Source organism: Hyperoodon ampullatus (assembly GCF_949752795.1).
Source record: "Hyperoodon ampullatus genome assembly, chromosome: 19".
Classification (NCBI taxonomy): domain Eukaryota; kingdom Metazoa; phylum Chordata; class Mammalia; order Artiodactyla; family Ziphiidae; genus Hyperoodon; species Hyperoodon ampullatus.
In genome coordinates, this window is record NC_136932.1 from 9,501,638 (window position 1) to 9,525,933 (window position 24,296).

Genomic DNA, 24,296 nt, shown 5'->3' on the forward strand with positions numbered 1-24,296 from the left:
CTTTTATCCACAATGTACTGAGGCCTCAACTAGTTGCTCAGTAACATTTCCTGACACAATTTCATGGCAGACATGTTTTCTCTTATTTATTAGCAACTAAATTTAATGAACTGATTAGCACTTCTCAAAAGTATGTTGAAATATATTCCTTCTTTCTTTCTCACATAACCTTAATCTTTCAAACTTCTGGCTAAATATACAAAATGCAAGGGTTTTGCTTCTTTAAAAAAAAAGAGAGAATGCATTCAAATGTATATCAGTACCTATGTTATTAGTTTTATCAAATCATTTGTCTGACAAAAAAATACAATCTTCTTAGGAGGTGATATTAGGGGCAGGGAAAACTGCCTTATTAGAAGCAAATGTGACTTAAAGAGCTAGGAAACTAAAGACTCAGGTCTTCTCATGAAGGCAACCAAAGCTACAAACTTACTTATATTTAGACATCTCTTCCTTCCCTTCTGTGTCATAAAAGATGTGCCCCTCTTCCAACCATAAAGTGACCAATCATTCTTTCCCATCTTCTCAGGAACCTGACATTATTATTTTTTTAATTTTATTTTTTATACAGCAGGTTCTTATTAGTTATCCATTTTATACATATTAGTGTATATATGTCAAGCCCAATCTCCCAATTTATCACACCCCCCACCCCACTTTCCCCCTTGGTGTCCATACATTTGTTCTCTACATCTGTGAGGAACCTGACATTATTGATTGTACCCTCTCCCCCATATGTTCCACCCCTCCGTCTTCCCTGGAGCCTTACCAACAGCATTTAAACATGCTCTAGTCTACTGACAGTTTAATAAACAAAACAAAAAAAACCTCTTTCTTGACTTCACTACTCTCAACACTACTCTGCCTTCTCCCTTCGAAATGGAACCTCCCTAAATAATCATCTACGCCAGCTGCCTTCACTCTTCACCTTCCATCCATCCTCAAACAAACGCTATGGCTTCCATTGCCATTACATGGGACAGGCTCCCATCAGGGTCACCAATGACCGCCGCCACGTCACCAAATCCAACACTTTATCTGTTGGCCTCTCAGGAATATTTGATACAACTGATAACTCTCCTCTTTATTTCTTTTTCTTTTTTTTTTTTTTTTTTTTTTTTGCGGTAGGCAGGCCTCTCACTGTTGTGGCCTCTCCCCTTGCGGAGCACAGGCTCCAGAGCACAGGCTCAGTGGCCATGGCTCATGGGCCTAGCCGCTCTGCGGCATGTGGGATCTTCCCAGACCGGGGCACGAACCCGTGTCCCCTGCATCGGCAGGCGGACTCTCAACCACTGCGCCACCAGGGAAGCCCTATTTTTCTTTTTTTTTTATAATTAATTTTTATTGGAGTATAGCTGCTTTACAATGTTGTGTTAGTTTCTACTGTACAGCAAAGTGAATCAGCTATACCTCTCTTCTTTCCTTAAATAGTTTTCTTGGCTTCTGTGACAGCACATTCTCTTTCTCCCCGCTCTTACCTCTCTGGTTATTCTTGCTCAATCTCCTTTGTCAACTCTTCCTGCTCTACTTAGTCCTTAAATGTTGACACACCTCAGAGATTAGTCCTAGGCCCCCCATTTCTTCTCAACCTACCCTTTCTGTAAGTGACTTCATCCACTCCCATGGATTCAACAACAGTCTACATAGTGACAACTCATGAATGTATACTGCCAGCGAGACCTCTCTTCTAAGCACTAGACCCACATATCCGGTGGGCTACTCAACATTTCCCATTCAATTATCCTACAGGAACCATGAACTTAATGTGTCCAAAACTGAACTCATGATCTTTCTTTCTGAAATGTACTTCTCCACTAGCATTCCCAGTCTTAGTAAACAATAGCATTTACCAGCAGTGAATACCAGAAACCTGGGGATCATGTTTGATCTCTCCCCATTTTCAATCTACTTACTATTTCTAAGCTTCAGCTTCCTCATCTACAAAATAGGGATAACAGCAGCATCTGCCCTCACAGGATTGAAGTGGGGTTTAAATGAGAAAGTATGTGTAAAATGCTAGTAGACTGACTGGCAAATAGTTAAGAGTTCAAAGAATGTTAGCTTAATTATGCTTAATAATTAATTAATCATTATTATAATTATCATAAAGTCTCTTTTATTCTCCCTCCTAAATATTTCTCAAAGTGGTCTACATAACTCCATCTCTCCTACCACTACAGTACTTCAAACCATAATCAGCTCTCATTAAAACTAATGCAACTGCTTCTCACCATTGGTCTTTCCTGTGTATTTTCGCCACTCTAATCCATTCTCTATCACAAAGCAGTCATGATGTTTTGAAAATATAAATCTGATCATGTCACTTCACTGCTTAAAATCCTACAAACGGCTCCCCACTGCCCCCTGGACAGAGTCTAAATCATTAACATGGTCTACAAGGCTTTGCATGAACTGGCTCCTGTCTTCTTCAGTCTCATGTCTTAGCCAATCTCCCTTTCTGTTTCAGTATCCTTCCAGCCCAGGGCTTTTTCACATGCTGGTCCCTCTGTTTAGAACATCTTCCGCAGTTACTATGCCCGCCCAGCTTCTCCTCATCCTTTAGGTCTTGGCTTAATGTGTTTCTCTCAGGGAGCCCCCGCCCCTAGCCCTTTGGAAGGGGCTGGATTCCCCTGTCATGTGGACTCACTGAACCTTTCTGTTGTTCTACTAATTATAACTATAAAAAGTAATTGGTAGAATGTCCTTCCTTTTTTGTCTGCTTGGTAAAATCCTAACTGATCCTTCAAAGTCTAAATTGAACACTTTCTTTGACCACCCCTGGGCAAAATGACTTGCATTCACATACCCTTACACACATACATGGTAGTTAGGTATTTGTTTACATGGCTTTTTTCATGACCAGACTCAACTCTGTGAATGTCTTTGTGTCTCCAGTAACCAGTTCAATGCCTAAGACATAGTAAATACTCAGTGAATATTTTTTTAATTGAATTGAATATTATGTGGTATTATAGAGTCTATTAAGTAACACAGAAATTTAGATACAATCTTGTAAGAAAACTAGTTGCTATCATTCATTAGTAACATTCTAACCCAAGAAGATTTAAATTCGTGCACAATATCGGAACACAGAATGGATTGCTATTTTCAAATCATGAACAGGTTTAGAACTGAAAATAATTCATTTTTCTGGAATGTGCTAAATGGTTTTGTAAAAGTGCTTCTTTTTCTTTTTTCAGCTTTTGATGCCATCACATCATTTTTTCTCACCTTCCAGAAGGACGCTAACCAATGGTGTGCGATCACTGTTTTTAGTCTGTTGGACCAGCAGCTCCCCATCTTCTAGAACTCGAGTAACTGGATCACCCCATTTGATGATACCATTCATAATGTAACTTGCATAATCCTCTTGGTTTGTGCCAAATGCCTATGAAGGAAAAGGACAGTTTAAAGCATTTTCAGCATCAGTATTAAAAATTAAATATTTAAAGGTGTAAAGGATGAGTAATAATTCCTACATGCTAGGGCCATAGCAATATCCCATATTAATATAAAAAGCCTGAAAAGCAAAAAAAAATTTTTATAATTTCTCATTTAACTTTTTACCCAGTTGGGGCAAAAACTGCTTCACATGACTTAATGGAATAAAAAATATATTCTAGGCTCAGATTCTGTGAGGGCTCAAGCCCTTGCAATCCCTGAGAAAGGGTACGTTCCAATGTGCTTGTTTCTATAAGGAGTACATGGGTTGTGGCCTTCTGTCAAGAGCAAAGAGAAAGAGAGAATATGGATTTAGAAATTAGAAACAGTTGGCTCAGCACACAAAGATACTATCCTAACACTGACTGTAGGTGTCAGATATTAAAGTGGAAATATGAAATGGTAATGAGGAGATCTTGTCCACATACGCTTGGTGGTAGGGGATATAAGTCGAATCGCACCAAAAGGTAAGTGTGTGTGTAAATGTAAGATTTAGAACGAGCTAGAAATGAGCAGAGGTAATGAAGATTGAAGGGTTAGGGAAAGGAAAGAAAAGCAATTGCTATATATAATCATTTCATTTGTACTATATATTGGGGCATAAATCACATCCCTTTTCATTTTCAACTTCTAATCTCAAATTGTAACTCCCATCAAACCAGCTACCAAAAGTAGTTAAAAACTTTAGTACTTATTTACTTAATTGAATAGCATTTCCACAAGGTTAACAGGAGAAGAAATGAGTAGGAAAATATAACCCAATGTAATATAAAGCTCATATAGCTTGACAATTCCTAATTTAAAAAAATTATCACAACCCTCAAGTCAAGTTTTCACTCCCCAATGTATGGAATAACTTTAACAGTTCTTTAGAACTTGCACCTCACAGAAAGTCATCCTTTGTAATACTGTTTATAAACAGTATACAGTGGTCTCATCACTCTATTACTCTGCCACCAAATCATTTTTCAGACCACTCTTTGGTCCTTGCATACACTAGTGCTTTGATTCCTGAGTACAGAGTAAAGTTCTTATTCCCTGGTCTGAATATGGTAAATGCAGTGGCTGTGTAAAAAGTTATAAAGGAAGAGCCTAATAAATACTGGTTGGAAGGCTGTCGTAGGAAATATGTAGATTGGCTGGCTTTTGTCTAACAGCGTTGAGATACGTGAACCAGAAAACAGTGACCCTCCCAAGCTATATAATATGTATGAGTCATCCTTACTTATCCTGTCATTTCAGTTTTTGTTTTATCCCCCAGACCCTTGGAATAAATAAAAGTTACTGCTTACTTAACTAAGTTATCTTAGTTGCCCTTTCCTTGTAGCCAACTTATCTGTCTTGAAAAAATTTTAAGATAGATCAGTTAGGCTGGGCTCTAATATTTTTGGTAACTATTACGAATAATAACAGCAAAAGATTAAACCATTTCCACTGCTGAGTAACTTTTGAAAGTAATTATTTTATATTTAAAAGTCAGAATAGTCATAAAAAAGCAGACAGGGGGCTTCCCTGGTGGCACAGTGGTTAAGAATCCGCCTACCAATACAGGGGACACGGGTTTGAGCCCTGGTCCGTGAAGATCCCACATGCCGCAGAGCAACTAGGCCTGGGCACCACAACTACTGAGCTTGCGCTCTAGAGCCTGTGCGCCGCAACTACTGAAGCCAGTGAGCCACAACTACTGAGCCCGCGAGCCACAACTACTGAAGCCCACGTGCTTAGAGCCCGTGCTCCGCAACGAGAAGTCACCACAATGAGAAGCCCACACACCACAACGAAGAGTAGCCCCCCGCTCGCCACAACTAGAGAAAGCCCATGCACAGCAACAAAGACCCAATGCAGCCGACAATAAATAAATAAATTAATTAATTAATTAATTTTTAAAAAAGCAGATAGGGCTAAAAGAAGCTGATTTTTGTCTTTAAAGGAGATACTTGCAACAAATAATTACTGTCAAGGATATATAAAGAACTTATACAGATCAAATAAAAATAAACAATACAACAGAAAAATAGGCAAAACACATGAATGGCATCTCACAGAAGATACTCATATGGCCAATAAACATATGGAGAAATACTTCATAGGTAATCAGTGAAATGAAAATCAAGGCCAAAACGCGATCCCATTTTACATCCAACTGAATGGCAAAAAGTAATTCTGACAATACCAAGTATTGTAGAGGATGCAGAGAACAGGATCTCTTTTACATTATTGGGGGAAGTGTTTATTGGTTCAACCACTGAAAAAAACAGCTTGAAAGTCTTAGTTTGAAGTTGTACATTCATATACCCAACAACCCAGCCATTTTATTCCTAAACATATATCTAGGAGAAACTCATTCAAGAATGCTTTAGCAGCAGTTGTTTGTAATAACAAAAAACTGGTAACGTTCCAACTGCCCATTGACAGGAAAACAGACAAATTGTGTCAGTCACACAATGTGATGCTATTCAGCAATGAAAATAAATGAGGCATAGCACAATCATATAGATGACTTGATAATAAAATATGTAATAAAATAGCAAGTCTCAAAAAATCAATATATACCATATTTTATTTTACACACTGTAGACTAATGACAGCATGTCATGAATTAAAGATTAAGGTTAATCCAATTCTGTGCACCCAAGGTCCATCGAAGAAAGAAAAACAACATACACACCTTTTTAAGGTTCTACAATTTGTTTTTTTATTAATATAGGACTCCAAATAATGGTTACTCAAACATGAGTGGTTGTTTTATAGGAAAACGGGTTAATGACCTTATAATGTATTCTAAAACTAAAACTATGACTATTGAGTTTTGAGTACATTTTAAGAAAATTGACACCTTTTTAAAAAAAGGCACTGAAAATGGTTAAAAGTTTTAGAAACTATAGCAGTTAGAGGAACTGGAGATATTGAGCAAGAAAACGGGATGCCTTGGAGGAGGGTGGGGAAAGGTAGAGAGAAAGGAGATGAGAATTAATTTTAAACATAATAAGTAAAATATGAAGGATGGATGAATTAGGATGAATTTAGGTATCCGTAGCTTCAGATTATATAAGAACCAATGAGAAAACTATTTCTAGTTCAAAACAATTTAAGAACAAATAATTAGAAAGTCTCAAAATTGAATGGTCTGCCTTACAAGATGGAGAGCTCCCTATCATGAGAAATATTTCAGTAAGTCTTGGTTAATTACCCAGCCATCAGAGTTACTGAACAGATGTTTCTTATATTGGACAGTTCCAGTACTGAGATTTTATGATTTTTTTAAAACTACATGTGATATAACCTTCCAAAATATTGGGTAAAATGGCACTTATTTTCCCCCTGAATTATTATTTTTCTTTTTGGCTTATACATCACTCAGTATTCATACTCACTGGTTTGATATCATTCTCCAAAGAAGCAAGGAAGTCTCCTCTTGTCACCTGCAGGCTCTCTGCTTTCTCCATGTCCACTTCCACTTTAGTACTGGCCTGATTAGAAATGAAAACAAAACGTTAAGGACTTCCAAGATTTAAGAATATTTTCAGCCTAAGAATATAACACCTGAGGATATAAAAGGCATATTTCCACAGACAAAAAAAATCTCTCTCAAATTCACAAACATACACACACACACACACACACACACACACACACATACCTACATATACATATATTATGCCTTTTGCCTGAACAACTCCACTTCTAGGTGTTTATCCCATGAATATACTCACAAATGTGCACAAAGTTTTATGTACCAGGATATCTACTAGAGTAATTTGTAATAGCCGAAGACTGGAGGCAAATTAAATGTCCATGAAGAGGGTACCAGTCAAGTAAATTATCACATATCTTTACCAAAGGACACTGGATAGCGTTTTTTTTTTTGTTTTTATTTTTCAAAATGAGGCACGAGGAGGAGAAACTATTTAGAGAGGGTCTCCAGGAACAGTGGTTTTCATCCTCGGCTGCCTATCAGAATAACGCCTAGAGTCTTTAAAGATATACACACACACACACACACCTACATACGTATATAGATGCCCAGCCCCACCCTGCAGGATTTTGATTTAACAGGTCCAGCAGAAGGTCCAGGCATTTACATTTTTATAAAGTGCACAGGTGGTTCTGATGCTCAACCAGGTTTGTGAACCATTATTCTAGGAGACCAAGGACCTACAACTCTGATTTTTGCTCATACTCTGTGCTTGAGAATCTATGTGCCAGCTCCAAATATTCTGCTTACTGCACCTGGAGCTACCACTTAGAACAGACATCTGGAGAAGCATCAAGGCCTTTATCAGCACTTGGAGCTGCCTGGACCTGATGAGTGATTGAGATACCAACACACTTTTTAATGTGACTGGGCTCACTCCCAATAGCACAAGGCAAGTGAGTCTAATTTTTAAAATGGTACTATAGGCTTTAAAAAAACATATCTTCAAAAAAATCTGACTACAAAACCAAAGTATGTGAAGCAGTATCAACCTTCCAAAGGTTATTATAAAATATGAGTCATGTTCCTTTAGGAATGGACTGCTGAGACAAATAAAATGACAAACATTTTGTAAAACTCAGCCTTATGGGACAAAAAGAACTCTGTCAGAAAACTAGATCAAGATGGCAAACAGAACACTTTTGTCTCCCTTCCTGCCCCAAATCCCATGAAATGACAGAAAGTGAGAGAGAATGGTTAAAAAGCATGGAACATGTATCTGGAAGTTTTAACACTGATCTAAGAGGAGTCTCAGAAGGAGAGAAAAGAAAGAATGATAGAGAAAAAACAATAAAAGACAGAAGAAATAAAATTTCTCCGGCTGAAGAAAGGTGTATCTTTGCAGTTTAAAGGTTTCAATGAGTGATCAGGGTAAATGAAAAGAAACCCACATCTGTCTAGACAGTGTTGTAAACTATCAGAACACCAAAGGTGAAGAGAAATTTCTAGAACCTTTTGAGAGACAAAAACAGGTCACCTGTAAAAGGAACCAGAATAAACACTAGAAACTAGAAGAAAATGTAATAACCCTGTCTTCAAAAATCCATCCAGCTATCTATCTATCTTAGAAAATGATTCTCGTATGTACATAGGGAGGCATAGGCAAGCATTTTCATAACAGTGTTATGAAATACTGTTATGATTTCCTTTTAGAGTGAAGCTGAATTCAAATGACAGAAACATATAGCAATATGAAGGGAATATCTTGTCTATCTTTCAGCATTTGCTGAAAAATATGACAGATTTCAGGGCTGGAGCTGGTGTGAACCTTGCATTTTTACTAAGAAAGGACTCACCCAATGAATTAAAGTGAATTAAGATGGCTGGGGGACAGTTATTTTAGAACAAGTTGTTTTTAGACACTCTAGGAATTTCAGAAGTCACCTAATTGTAAGTAATCAATACTACGATGATAAACCTTTCATACCTATTCATTAAAATAAGTTTTCTAAGGACTTCTCTTGGCTAACTTTTACTATTTTACTATTTTGTCAAAATCGCAAAATGTTATTTAAAAAAATCTACAATTCTGAATTTTTACTCATTCAGAAAACCTTTTCTTATTTGTCTGAATTAGTGTGATTTTTTTCTGCATTTTATTTATAACAGCTAATCAATATGGAAGAGGCAACATCTTTCAGCTTATACCTGCAGAAACTAATAAACTTGTATTTCAACACTAGCAAATATCCAGTGGTCACACTTAAATTTCATAACCTTTTAAATCTGACCTTTCAAAGTTCTTATCATTCCTCTTAAATTAAGGGTAGAATGACCTTAATCATTCAAAATTCTACAGAAAATAAAAAAGAATTTTATTGAAATTCTGCAAACATAAATCAGCTTTGATTCAGTTGTAAAGTGTGTGTGTGTGTGTGTGTCCTCAATTTATTTCCTTACAACAGATTAGAGCAGAAGATATTTGTGTTATCTTCTCTACCTGAAGCAGAAATTCCTTTCAAGCTAAAAACAACCAAATGTCACATGAATTTTAGTTGACCACAAACATGGATTCAAGCACAAATGACATGCACATCAGGTGTTCATGACTGGATTTTCCACTTGCTTCAAAAAACCTGAAAGAACAGTTTAACAGGGAAGACTTGTTTAGTTTATTCCACCTGACTTTGTTTAAACCTAATTCTTTTGAAAAGGAAGCAAAATAACACTATTAATGGCTTTTTTTTTTTTTTGGCCACGCCAGTCGGCTTGCGGGATCTTAGTTCCCCGACCAGGGATTGAACCCAGGTCCTGGTAGTGAGAGCACCGAGTCCTAACCACTGGACTGCCAGGGAATTCCCAATAATGGCTTTTTATAATACAAAGAAAGAACACCATAATAAACAGATGAATGTTGTGTATAAGTTCTACACCAACTGTAAGTCATAAGTTTCAAATTAAGTACTTGCTCATCAATCACTACTAGTAAAGCTATAAATATGTACAGAAATGAGAATATTAAAACTGTGTGTCTTTTGTTCAACTGAGGAAGAGTCTTGTTGGGAAAACAATGTTTAAAGACCTGGACAGTGCAGATTTTTTTTAATGCAGAAAAGAAAGTAAATGTTAATACTATTTCTTTTTTGGTAGTGAGGTTAGTGTCTTAGATATCTCTCCCTTCCCCGAAGTACCTGTGAAGTCCCTTGCATTAGATATTCCACTGATACCCAAAAAAACCAAAAGCTGTTTGGTACAAAAGGTGTTGATCACAAGCCTATATGCATCATCTGAAGTTTAAGTTAAAGATAATTCAACCACATGGAAAAAGTGCGGGAAATAATGTCCACTATTTGCACTACTTCTTACTTGCAAATCTAAAAGGATAACATATTCCGTACAGTGGTGGTGAATATTTTAGCTTTAAATCAGAAATATTATAACTGCAAATAGTCAACAAAAATCAGAAACTCAGATATTGAAAAGGATGTATACAGTATCCTCTCAAATCAGCCAATAATAACAAAAATGGAAGTAAACATTTATATAGTTTGTAAGGCACTTCCACAAACAGTATTTGATTTCATTTTCACAAAAACTTGATGAAATAGGTAGTCATTTCCCCTTGACAAATCAGAAACAAAAAAAGTGGGAAGAACTGTAACACATAACCACACCTTCTGACTACAAAACTTGTGATTTTTCCACCGTTTCTCATTGCCTCGTGTGTAAATAAATCCAATACATGCTTAAAGAAAGCATGTTTCTTGACCATGGCTTAGGGACACTTTGGGATAAGATTATTGTGTGATAAAAATGACAAATGACTAAATAAGATAAAAATTCAGTGGCTAATGCGTATGAAAAATCTGATACCTAATAAACTAGCTGTTGTGGATTATAGTATCAAGAAGCACTAATGTGGTCTGAGGTGAAAGATCGGTACGGTGGGGAGCAATTTTCACATCATTTATACAATTTTTCTTTAAGTCACCATCACTTTTTCTAAGACATTTCTTATGGCAAGGAGAAAGAATGGATGAATGAAATGAATGGATCCATTCTATAAAGGACCCAATACTATATTTCCCACACTATCCAGTCCTTTCGCATTCTCAATTTTTTTTTTTTTTTTTTTTTTTTTTTGTGGTATGAGGGCCTCTCACTGTTGTGGCCTCTCCCGTTGCGGAGCACAGGCTCCGGATGCGCAGGCTCAGCAGCCATGGCTCACGGGCCCAGCCGCTCCGCGGCATATGGGATCCTCCCAGACCGGGGCACGAACCCGTATCCCCTGCATCGGCAGGCGGACTCTCAACCACTGCGCCACCAGGGAGGCCCCTCAATTTTTTTTGTTTTGTTTTAATGCAGTAGTACTAGTATCCTCCTCCCCACTGGGTCTCCAGTATTTTTTTTTTTTTCTTGCGGTACGCGGGCCTCTCACTGTTGTGGCCTCTCCCGTTGTGAGCACAGGCTCCGGACACGCAGGCTCAGCGGCCATGGCTCACGGGCCCAGCCACTCCGTGGCATGTGGGATCTTCCCGGACCGGGGCATGAACCCGCATCCCCTGCATGGGCAGGCGGACTCTCAACCATTGCGCCACCAGGGAAGCCCATGGGTCTCCAGTATTTTAAAGAGTTTTACCATCTTGTCTAAAGTGGCCTCTCCCATTATGGCATTCTTGAGCTAGAACAAAGTCAGTTCCATTATGTAGGGGAATTATGGCTTATAGATAGAGTTTGATACAGAATACATATTTACTAATTTAAAAAGTATTTACTAAACAGCTACCATATTCTCAGTATTAAGACCTATATGAAATACTGTGGGAGATTCAGAAATGAATAAGATATGGACTTAAAGTCTACAACAGGGGTTGACAAACTTTTTCCATAAAGGGCCAGATAGTAAATATTTTAGGCTTTGTGGGCCATGCAGTCTCTTTTGCAAATACTCAACTCTGGCATTGTAGCATGAAAGCAGCCACAGACAATACATAAATGAACAGGGGTGGCTGTGTTCCAAAAAAACTTTATTTATAAAAACTGGTGGTTGGCTGGATACGGCCCATGGGCCACAATTTACCGACCCTTGGTTTAAAACCATTGCCAGGGTATACCCGAATAAAACATACTCGACCTGACTGTTCAGGCTTTTACTATTTCCTGCGTGAATTGTTATACAAGTTCCCCTCTCTTGTCTTATGTCACCAACTTCACTCCCCTAAATACTCCACTCGACACAGCTGCCAGAGTGAGCTTATGTTTTAACACTATGTCACTGCTATTCTTAAAACTCTTCAATGGCTTAGCACTACTCACAGAAAAGAAGTCCATACTTCTTAGCACAGTATAAAAGGCTCTTTGTGCTCCATCCCCTGCTTTAGCCTCCTGACTTATCCCCCACGTCTCTCTCTACCTCCCCTTCCCTACCTTTTATGCTGCAGCAATACTGAATTACTCTAACACACCATGCTGTTTGTGTGTCTCTGTTCCTTTGCATATTTGTTCTTTCTACCTAAAATGCCTGACTCCATCAGGAAACATATCCACCCAGAAATTCCTCTGTGAAGGCTCCTCTCACCGACAAGCTGACCACACCTGACACCTTTTCACTTCCTTACCCCGTATGTACTTTCTATTACTGCATGTGGAGGATTAGACTGTGAGCTGCTCAAGGGTAGGCAATTGGAGCATTAACCCCTAGTACAGTGTCCGGCACACACTAGGCTAGATAAATCCACTGATCAAAAGTCAACAGAAGGTATTGTAAATGATGCGTTACTATTTCTTTTTTTTTTTCTGGCCGCACTGTGTGGCTTGCGGCATCTTAGTTTCCCCACCAGGGATTGAACCTGGGACACCGCAGTGAAACCGCGAAGTCCTAACTACTGGACCGCCAGGGAATTTCCGATACACTACTAGTTCAAGAAGGAACAGAACACACCATTCTTGAAAGGGAGAATGAGAAAAAGTTTGAAGAAAGTGGTGGTACATGAGCCAGGTATTGAAAAGATAAGTAAACATAGAGGGTAAAGGTTCTCAGTGAAGAAAAAAAAAAAAAAGAGGTAACAGCAGAGAAGTAGAAAAATACATTAATATCTGATGACTGGTAAATATTCAATATTTTAGTTTGGCTAAAGTGTATGGAGGGCTTCCCTGGTGGCGCAGTGGTTGAGAGTCCGCCTGCCAATGCAGGGGACACGGGTTTGAGCCCTGGTCTGGGAAGATCCCACATGCTGTGGAGCAGCTAAGCCCGTGGGCCACAACTACTGAAGCCCATGAGCCTAGAGCCCGTGCTCCGCAACAAGAGAGGCCACCGTGATGAGAAGCCTGCGCGCCGAAACAGAGAGTCCCCACTCGCTGCAACAACTAGAGAAAGCCTGTGTGCAGCAATGAAGACTCAACGCAGCCAAAAATAAAATAAATAAATAAGTAAATTTATAAAGTGTATGGAGAATAACTGGGAACACATCAGGAAAGGCCAATTTAGGGTCAGATCTAAGAGGACCTTAAAGACCAGCCTAAGACTTCTGTACTTTGTTCTGCAGATCATGGTGAGTCACTGAAAGTCTCTGAAGAATAGAATGGTGTGAAACAGGAAGGTTAATCAAACAGAAGACAGGTGGTGGCAATGAGAACTGAAAGATACTGCCAAGATAGAACTGACAAAATCTGGCAAATAACTTGATGTAGGACACAAGAGAGTGGTAGAAATCAAAGATAATCTTGGAGTTTTAAGCTTAGGAAATTGGGATAAGCAGGGAAGTAGGAGCAGGAAGGAAAGTAGTAAAAACAACAACAACAACAACAAAAAAGTGAATTTGGTTTTGGAATATTAAAATTGAAATCTGATAACACATCCAGGTACAGGTATTTGGTATAAATCTGAAAGTGGGAGAAAGATACTTTCAAGAGATGAGACATAAATCTGGGAGTCACCTAACTACAGGTGGTAAGTAAAACCTGAAGAGAAGCGATGGTAAAGAATCAAATGCACTTTATCAAATTTTATTTACCAAAATGAAAGTATCCTCTGTATGTATTTCTACCAAAGTATCAATAACATTATTGTATTAATTTGCAAACATATGCATTTCCCTGACTCTCTACTCCTTGTGGGAAAAGGTCGTGCTTTATTATCTTTGTGTCTCCCGCTTAATACCTTGAAAATAGCAGGTATTCAATATATTTACTTAATGAAGCAGCCCTCATAATTCTAGCATGTAGAAAATCCAACTTCCTATGTCATGTTACAAGTCAACACAGCACAAATTTAAAAAAAATTCTTCAAAATCTTCATCTTCACGTGTCTGTATCAAATGGTGGCAACCTAAGGTAAATGGGTCAATGGTTACCATGGAGCAGATGCTACCATTATCTTTTTTGCAACTACTCGGAAGATTTAGCAGTTGACAATTAATTCCTATACCTTTTACCATGTCTATTCTCCATCAAAAGTCAGTATTACCCTAGTCCTTAGTATGCTTGAAAGGAAAGAGAAAGAATACTGGCATGGTATTTACAGGGCTGCAGACTCCTAATACGGTAGTTGATTTTACTGACCTTTATGTGTCTGTTCATAGCAGTGGACTGCGCTGCTCGCACCAGACCCTCGAGCTCAGCACCGCTGAAGTTCTTGGTCTCTACGGCCAGTTCTTTTATGTCTACATCAGCAGAGAGCAACTGATGCCCTCTCATCCTTGCTGTGTGGATGTGAAGGATCTGGAGTCGGCCTTTCTCATCTGGTAAGCCTGATAAAATTGAAAATAAAATAGACATTATTATAATCTTAACGTTTTTCTTATAGGTACTCAAGCGTGTAAATACCTGCTTCTGATACACAACTTTTTCTAACTAATATTACATTATATGGCTTTGCTCCTGCTAATGAACTCTAATTACACTCCCCTCCCCCAGTCAGTGACAGATCTATTTACCTATCTCCATTTTAACTTCCAGTCTTCCAGGTCGAAGGAGAGCCTCATCTATGAGATCTGGTCTGTTGGTCATTCCTGAGCACAGTTGTTAAAACAAAACAACACACAAACTATCAGAATTCAAAAATAAGATAAAATGTCCCTTCAGTATATGTAAGAATAGCAATTTCCCTGACAAGCTAAGAGGACATTTTATAAAAGTCAAATAGAAAAGCAGTCATTTTCAACAATATCATTTGTTCTCGACCTAATGACAATACCTGGGGACTTTGCTTCAGTATTTCACTACTGTACAGGCCAGTGGAATATAAATGTAATGAAAGCTTCAAATATTTAAAAAGAAAATTTTAGGTTCAGAGAGGGTAAGTAAACTATCAAAGTGAGAGAGGGGCAATGTGAACATGATCTGTCTGACCCCAACATCCCTTCTCTTTTTTGTAGGCCAATGGTTTTCAACCTTCATGAACGGCAGAATTTTTGTTTTGTTTTGTTTTCAAAGTCATCTTAAGAAGAACTTCAGTACATAAAGCAGTTAAAAAGTTAAGTTATAATAGGGATGCATGATCTGAAGCTCAAACCCTGGCCGCACAGACCCTGAAGTAGCTCTGAGGACTCCTGGAGGCCTACAGGACCCAGTTTGAAAACCACTGCATTACATCATGCAGCCTTTTTCATCTGTTAACTATAAGTTTAAAGCCATGAGTTGGGACTTCCCTGGTGGTCCAGTGGTTAAGAATCCGCCTTCCAATGCTAGGGGACGCGGGTTCAACCCCTGGTCGGGGAACTAAGATCCCACATGCCACAGGGCAACTAAGCCCACATGCCACAACTAGAGAGAAGCCCATGTGCCGCAACAAAGAGCCCACATGCCGCAACGAAAGATCCCATGTGCCACAACTAAGACCCGACGCAGCCAAAAATAATAATAAATTTTTTTTAAAAAGTGAGGATTTTTATTAAAAAAAAAAAAAGCCATGAGTCACTAAAACCCATCTTTCATTTGTCCTAGTAAGGCTAGACATTAAAATAGTGAAATTCTTCAATATCACTTGATTCTAATTTGGAAACATTGGCAGAATAGTATAATTACAAGCTACACAAATCTGAATTCAGAACCTATGTATCTAATATTTTTGAAATCACAGTACTTTTCTTTTTTAAACCAAGCAAACATACCAATGACTAAGATGTTGTTTAGTTGCTCTACCCCATCAATTTTGGACAGCAACTGGTTGACGACAGTGTCATGAACTCCTGTGCTTCCAGCCATGCTCCCTCTCTGTTTGCAGATGGCATCAATTTCATCAAAGATGATGATGTGCAAACCACTGTTAGCACCAAGCTAGTAAAAGAAATTACATTAAAGGTCATAATTTGAATATATTATTAAACAAACTAATCAAAAAAGCAAAACAAAGCTTTCTCGCCTTTTGACTAATAAATGTAGCCGGTATAACCATGATTGCTGCCCTCTCAAAGGTGTTGGAACTGCAGTCTCAGAATTCTGCAAAGTGAAAAGGCATTCCAGAACCTCATATTTAATAGACATAAAACAAAAACCCACATTATATACTGATGAAAGTGAATAGTACATCATAACTAACTATTCATTCATACACATTTCTTATCTCACTCTTTGAAAGAAGAACTGTCAAGCATTCCTTAAGTCAATGAACAGCAGCTCCCTCCCATTTTCCCTGAGTTTTGGTGAGAGGATAGCCCCCAAAACAGTAAGTTTAATATTTGTCATACTATATAGCTGAAGAGTAACTCCACACAGAGGTGGACTGGGAATTGGGCAAATGGGAGAAGATACTGAACTTGATTCATATTCAGTTATATCATATGAAAACAGATTGCTTCTTCTGAACAGTAAAGTGAGAACAAAGTTTATAAAAAGAACATGGTCAAGCAGATGCTGTTTCTTCTACATGGTGATTTGTTTTACTTTGTCAGATATAAAGTTATCATTAAAAGAAATCAGTTTATATATTTTGAACTTTTAATAAATGCAAATACTTTTAAATGCCAATAATTCACTAGGTTAAGTTAACATGGACCTTCTAGCAATTTATATTTAAGTAATTATAATTAAGTCTCTTGTTAGGAACCAAAAGGGGAAGTGTATTGCAGAGATTTTTTTTTTTTAACAACAACCAGTAGGGATTAGCAAAACAAAACAGGTGAAAATGAACATAATCTAAATATGACAACATACGGATGGTATAAATGATGGGCATAATGAGATTCAAGATTAGATATGGTTGGTATTCACTAAAACTCTGGCAAGGATATCATTTTTTTTTTAAATAGACTTAAAACTTTTATTATGAAAGTATTAGATGTTAACTGAGCAAAAGTTATAAAACAAATAGAAATAAGTTAAAAATAAACTATATTATATTGCTTAAAGATAAATGCTGTTAATGCAGATTTATTTGTTTTAATTTTATTTTAATTAAAATTTGGAAACTCACTGCATCTTGCATTCTCTTGAACATTAACTGTTTTTTAAAAACAATTTAAAATTGTTATTTTGGGTTCCAATTGCAAAATACATGATCACTATAGAAAACTTGGAAAAAATACCAAAAGATGTAAAGAAATCTCAATCATCCAAAATTCAACTAGATAGAAATAACTGATATTATTAATTTGGTACTACATAAAAAGTTTGTATCTCTTTTTTTCAGCCCAGATATTATCTTAAGCCCTTTCCCATGTCTATAAATACAGCTATACATTATGATTTTTAATGGCTCCATAATATTTCATCATATGACTGGTTTCACAATTTAATTCCCCTACTCCACATTAATTCTTTACTGTCACATATTTAATAATTTCTAAGTTTTTAGTATCAAGAAGTTGTTGCAATGAACATTTTTTTTTTTAAAGAGGATACTGGGGGTAGGAGTTTATTAATTAATTAATTTATTTTTGCTGTGTTGGGTCTTGGTTTCTGTACGAGGTCTTTCTCTAGTTTTGGCAAGTGGGGGCCACTCTTCATCGCGGTGCATAGGCCTCTCACTATCGCAGCCTCTCTTGTTGCAGAGCACAGGCTCCAGACGTGCAGGCTCAGTAGTTGTGGCTCACGGGCCTAGTCGCTCCGCGGCATGTGGGATCCTTCCAGACCAGGGCTCAAACCCGTGTCCCCTGCATTAGCAGGCAGATACTCAATCCACCAGGGGAGCCCACAATGAACATTTTTATACTTAAATCTTTGACAATATGCATGATTACTTCATAAGGCAAATTGTTATGTTAAAAGGTGTTTTGAGTATTTTAATGCTCTTGAAATAGGCTTTCAAATATTTTTCTAGAAAGGTTTTTATCATTTTGTAACAATCCTACCACCGTATATGACAGTGACTATCTTGGTATATCCTCAAAAGTAATGAATACTAGAAATTTTTAAAAGTAGTTATCAACTTGATGGATGAATAATGGTATTTTTCAATCATTTTTAATTGGCATTTGTCTAATTATTGACGAGGCTAGCACTTTTTAAAATCATTTTTTTTACCAATGATAATTTTTCTCTTATTATTTGTTCATGTACTCTGTTACAATTTTTCTGTTGGGATTTAATAATTTTTATTGATTTATAAAAATTATTTATATATTACGGGTATTATTATATTTGTTATAAATGTTTTATCCCAGTTTGCTATTTGTCTTTTAATTTTACTTATGGTATATTTTTGATAAATGGAAGGGTTTTAAAAAATGTATTTTTACTATTTAAACAGCCAACATTATCAATTTTTGTTTTTATGATGTTTGCCATTACTTTTATCCTTAAAATCCTCTCCCATTACAGACACTGGTAGTCACCTACATTTTCTTCTATTGTAAATTTTTACTTTACGTATAATTCTTTAGTCTATCTGGAATTTTATTTTTGTATATGGTACAAGTGAAGTAAGAATCCAAGTAATTCTTCAAAGAGTTAACTAACTGATCCAATATTGTTGACTAAATAACCTTTTCTTCATTGACTGAGATGCCATTTCTATCAGGCTTTATATTTTTATATATGCTAGACTATTTCCAGCCTATACTATGGACTATAGCAGAAGTTTCGGCAAGCTCTTACCCTCCACACATTCTTCTTCTTTTTTATAACTGTCTTGGCTACTTTCAACCATGTTTACTTCCTGATGATTATTAGAATCATTCTACTAGAGCAAAAACAACTTTCTCCAATGAAAAACAAACAAAAAAATTAAAAAATAAACAAAAAAGCCAAGCTTTGATTGGAATTAGATTCAATCTCTAAATTAGTTTAGGAAGTACTAATATCTTTATAGCATATTCAGTTCTTAAGAAAATGTCTCTCCAATTATTCAAGTCTTTTACATCTCCCAATAAAGTTTTGTACTTTTTGTCATATTAATTCATTCATAACATTCCTAACTATTTACGCTTTTTGGTTGCAGTTGTGCATGGGATTTTTACATTATATTTCAAAAACAGTATATATGAAGAAATATTAATTTTTGTATATTTATTTTATATCTGGCTACTTAACTTTCTTCTAACATCTAAGTTGTCTTAGTTGATTCTTTTGAATTTTCTAAGTAGACGATCATATTACCTACAAATACAACTTTGTGTCCTCCTAAATCACAGGTATACTTGTTTTGGGGTATGAGAAATTATTCCTGAACAAAGACATGTAGAAGGAGAAAGAGAGGGCCTAACAGATAAGAATTCAGAAGCATGCAGGGCCACTTGAGCAAACGGCTAAGAAGCAATCCAGGCCCTATAAAAGGGATAATAAAATTTACCTAACATGAGAAACAAAAGTTATAGTACTATCACAACAGGGAGCAGGCCTTTCTATTGAAACTCTCTCTCTCTCTCTCTCCCTCTCACTCACTCACACACACACACACACACACACACACTTGCAAAAGCAGAATGCTCTTTATGTAAGATGATTTTAATCCCGACTTTAGGACGGAAATGGAGAAATACATAGTTGGAAGGTCAGTGAGAAACCATGATAAGTAAATGAGGTAAACAGAATCTGTAAGAGAGTTTCGGTGATGGGAGTAGTGATGACTAAAAAGCAAAGTCCTAGGTTTGGTTACTGCCTGCAAGTAGAAGGGGAAGTTAACAGCAAAGGTAAGAAATTATCTTGTAGTTATGATAAGAAAGCTGTAGAAGGGAAAAGATGGAAGGGAAAAAAATTTTTTTTTAAGTTTCTACCATAAGAAGATTAAAGAGTTAACAGGACATCTAATTAGAAATGTCCTCCAAAGAATAAGATATAAACTGAACAAAACAGGTGAGAAAGATAGATCTGAAAGTCATCTACAAATGGTAAAGAAGAGTATAGTAGCAAACTAGATTCTGTAAGAAGATGAATCATATAATTAAGCTGGAGGCATATACAAGCAAGACAGATTCTGGGCTACAATACCAGAAGATGACTCCAATAAAGGCAACCCAAAGGAAAAAGGATCAAGCAAACATGACAAAGATAAAGATGAAATGTTACATCAGAAGTAGGAAGAAAAACAGTTCTAAAAATGACCTGAAGGAAACTGGACTGGATCTAAAACACATCTGAATATATATTAAAAAAAATAAAAAACAGATAAAACACTGTATGATCAAGCAATTCCACTCCTTGGTTTATAGCAGTTCTACTCATAACTGCCCCAAACTAGAACCAACCCAAATGCACTCTAGTGGGTGAATGAATAAACAAACTATGGTACACCCATAAGATGGAATACTACTCAACAGTAAAAAGGGATGTTTGATACATGTGACAACTTGGATGAATCTCAAAGGCAATATGATGAGTGAAAGAAGCCAGTCTCAAAAAGAAGAAACAAGTCATAGTTACATATTATGATCCCATTTATATGACACTCGAAAAGACAAAAGTATAGGGATGGAAAACAGATCAGTAGTTACCAGGAGTTATTAGCAAAGGGACAGCATGAGGGAATTTTGCGGGGTGATGTAAATGTTCTGCATGTAGATTTTGGTGGTGGTTACATGAAACTATACATATGTTAAAATCTATAAAACGGTACACCAGAAAAGTTAGTTCTACTTCATAATAATATACAAAAAATAGATACAGTATCTTATAACACTTACATTCTATTATTCATTATTTGGAGTACTGTTCATTCTGTAATGCATTCTTATGCAAGATGATACTCGTGTTCATCAAGGTTCCGAAATTTAACTAAGTTTCATTGTATTTTTTCCTGAACATAACTTACAAATCGTTCTCTTTCCACAATTGTTTCAAAACTAAATTAAAATCTGAAAAAATTAACTTTATTTCTCAATCATTGTCATATTTATTGAACAGATGTCTGATGATAAGTGATAGCTTGCTGCTTAAAAAAATTTCAACACCAAAATCTATTCACCTTTCCATCTGTAGAGAAGACAGAGAATGAAGAATTGGAACTACAACCTCAGCTTTGCCAAACATTTCTATATAGTAGAGCATTAATGCTTGCTGTCTTCAAAGAAAAACTAGGACACCCCTGTTTGTGACTAAAAAGCTGTGAGATTCTACATTATTTTTAGAAAACATTTTTATTCAAAGTTGTCTGTCAATATAGCATAAAACAAAAAGCTGTTATAATGTATGGATTTTGCTATCAATGTGCCTTACGTTACCACTGGAATCATGACTTCCTCCTCAGTCCAACCTCAAAAATCATCTACATGGAAGGGAAGCCAGAGACAATAAGGATACTGTGCTTGATTTAATGATCACAGGAGCAATCTTCCCTAAACATAATTCAGTACAATTCTGACCTTTTCAGAACCTTGCTAATCTTATGACTTGTCATCAGGTCCCTTCCGCCAACCTACTGAGTACGATAACATCAATTTCTACAGGTGTGTTACTTAAATAAAGGCAAGTTCTTACTGCAATAAATTAGGAATCAGGTAAGGAAGATGTCAAGATTAATGTTCACAGATTAATATAGCTGAATTATCAATAAACCCTTTACTGAAGAGTTTAAAGTTCCACAATGCAATTCTCTTCAACTCACTGACTTCTAGCTCTGTTCTTACCATTTGCAAAGTCTTCCCCCATAGAAACAGAGCTGATGCTGTTGAGCCCCTGGCAACAGCCTTGGAAAATGGCTGTTCTATATTTAGCTAGTTTGACCTATATGCAAGTGTTCATCTTTGTCAGCCTGGACTGTCCAGAATCACAGAGGTGATGCTTTTCTTTATTATGTAACACATATATACTCTCCATGGGGTCATTAACCGAATATACCAAGCCTTTCTGGATGTAAGGATTGAGAAAAGTATATCAGAAAAAGCTGGCTATGATTAATATCTAACTAGAAATTCTTTGCCAACTCAGTTTTATTATTAATAGTGTCATACTTAAACTGTCTGCAAGTTTAAAAACAGCACCAAAGATACCTATGCATCCATTTGGAAACTATCACAACAGATTTTATAAAATGCTTCTCACCTGCACCTAATGCTTAATCTTCAGTATACCATTAGGGTCCACTTGAAAAACAATTTCAGTTTTTAATTTTCATTGTTAAGCAGTTTTAACTATTTATAAAGATTGATATCTCACGACTACGTTTTTTCTAGAAGTATTCCACAGGAACAAAACGGAAAATATATTTTTTTAAAAACAGAAAAAAAACTCATTCTATCTTGCAATTACTGTATGGGTCCACTGGATCTTTTTATAAATCTAAGATATATTATGCTATTTCAAAATTCTAGAAATTATGTCATCATTACTCATCAATTATTCCTAACTGTACTGAAAAAGATTAAAATAATAAGAAAATAAACGGATGGAATTGCTCTGAAGAATGATGCAATAGTGAAAAAAATATCACGATGACACCAACTTTCAGCTTTTTCATTGTGTTGCCCAAAGTATTGCATCTTCTCTCAAGAAGGTATAAAAGAAGTCTAGACACCATCCACCATCTTTGTTGCCTGATTTTAGCTTTAACTGAACACAGTTGAGAATCCAGATTTTTGTTTGTTTTTGTTCCTTGGCCTTCCTTGGCAAAGAAAAGAAAATCAACAGAGGAAAATATTTCATAATTATTAGATAAATCCAAAGATGAATGCAAAGAGTGAGACAGCAGCACCTGAGACACAAACGAAGATGGTGAAATGGATCAGTATAAGTAAAATCTCAGACTCTGTGCCTTCAGATAATGGTATCCTACATAGATTTTCTCAAACTCAAGGATGACTGAATATTTCTTTTTTAATAGTTTATTTATTTATTTTTGGCTGCTTTGGGTCTTCATTGTTGCGCACAGGCTTTCTCTAGTTGTGGTGAGTGGGGGTTACTCTTTTTTGTGGTGCGCAGGCTTCTCATTGCGGTGGCTTCTCTTGTTGCGGAGCACAGGCTCTAGGCGCAGGCTTCAGTAGCTGTGGCTCGAAGGCTCTAGAGCACAGGCTCAGTAGTTGTGGTGCACGGGCTTAGTTGCTCTGTGGCATGTGGGATCTTTCCGGACCAGGTCTCGAACCCATGTCCCCTGCATTGGCAGGAGGATTCTTAACCATTGCACCACCAGGGAAGCCCTGAATAATATATTTCTAAGGACAAAAAGAAAACACAGCATTTTCATCCAGTTACTTATTCAACAGAAAGTCTTCATTGTGCAATATTTTTTTGATCAGCTAGGCCACCTCATTTTTTTCTAAAGGGACACATGACAGTATTCTTTCATCTCTTCTTTCATCTGTGTATCAGAATTTTCTTGACACGGTTTCTAGTAGACATATCCTGAAGGCAGGTCTTAGAGAGATAACAAGAAGAAACAGATGATGTAGACATTTAAAAATTGGATTGGGGGACTTTCCTGGTGGCACAGTGGTTAAGAATCTGCCTGACAATGCAGGGGACATGGGTTCGAGCCCTGGTCCAGGAAGATCCTACATGCTGCAGAGCAAATAAGCCCATGTGCCACAACTACTCAGCCAGCACTCTAGAGCCCGAGCCACAACCACTGAAGCCCACGAGCCTATAGCCCGGGCTTCGCAACAAGAGAAGCCACTGCAATGAGAAGCCCGCGCACTGCAAGGAAAAGTAGCCCGTGCTCGCCACAACTAGAGAAAGCCCATGTGCAGCAACAAAGACCCAATGCAGCCATAAATAAATAAAGTTAAAATGATACTTAAAAAAAATTAGATTGGCCATTCTAAAAGGTGTACACAAATCTAAAAATAAAAATATTTTGCAATTATGGAGTGCCTGGTGTCCATCCCCTCTTCAACAAAATTATAAGCCAAAGATTTTTAAAAAAAACTCTTCAAGTATTGTCTTGACGACGCAAGTAGAAGAACAAGAAGTAATGATAAGCTATAATCTATTAGAGATGTATTTGAAATTTAGAATCAGTGTACAAGTTCACGCATGACAACTGATGAACAGTTAGTTACATACAGAGGCTCCTGCGCATTTTGGGTATATATCTATCAATCAATCAGTAGATATCTTCAAACCCAGGAAAATA

General features: G+C 36.9%; 1 protein-coding gene across 1 annotated transcript in view; it reads right to left on the minus strand.

Moving 5' to 3' along the window:
* Nucleotides 1-24,296, minus strand: part of NSF (N-ethylmaleimide sensitive factor, vesicle fusing ATPase) — a gene marked incomplete at both ends in the record, with an annotated part of 138,281 nt that overhangs the window by 40,296 nt on the left and 73,689 nt on the right. Inside the window, 5 exons of the mRNA XM_079726222.1 lie at nt 3,232-3,388; nt 6,816-6,911; nt 14,417-14,604; nt 14,791-14,865; nt 15,967-16,132. Coding sequence (XP_079582348.1) covers nt 3,232-3,388; nt 6,816-6,911; nt 14,417-14,604; nt 14,791-14,865; nt 15,967-16,132 — 682 coding nt within the window. The remainder of the gene's footprint in view (nt 1-3,231; nt 3,389-6,815; nt 6,912-14,416; nt 14,605-14,790; nt 14,866-15,966; nt 16,133-24,296) is intronic.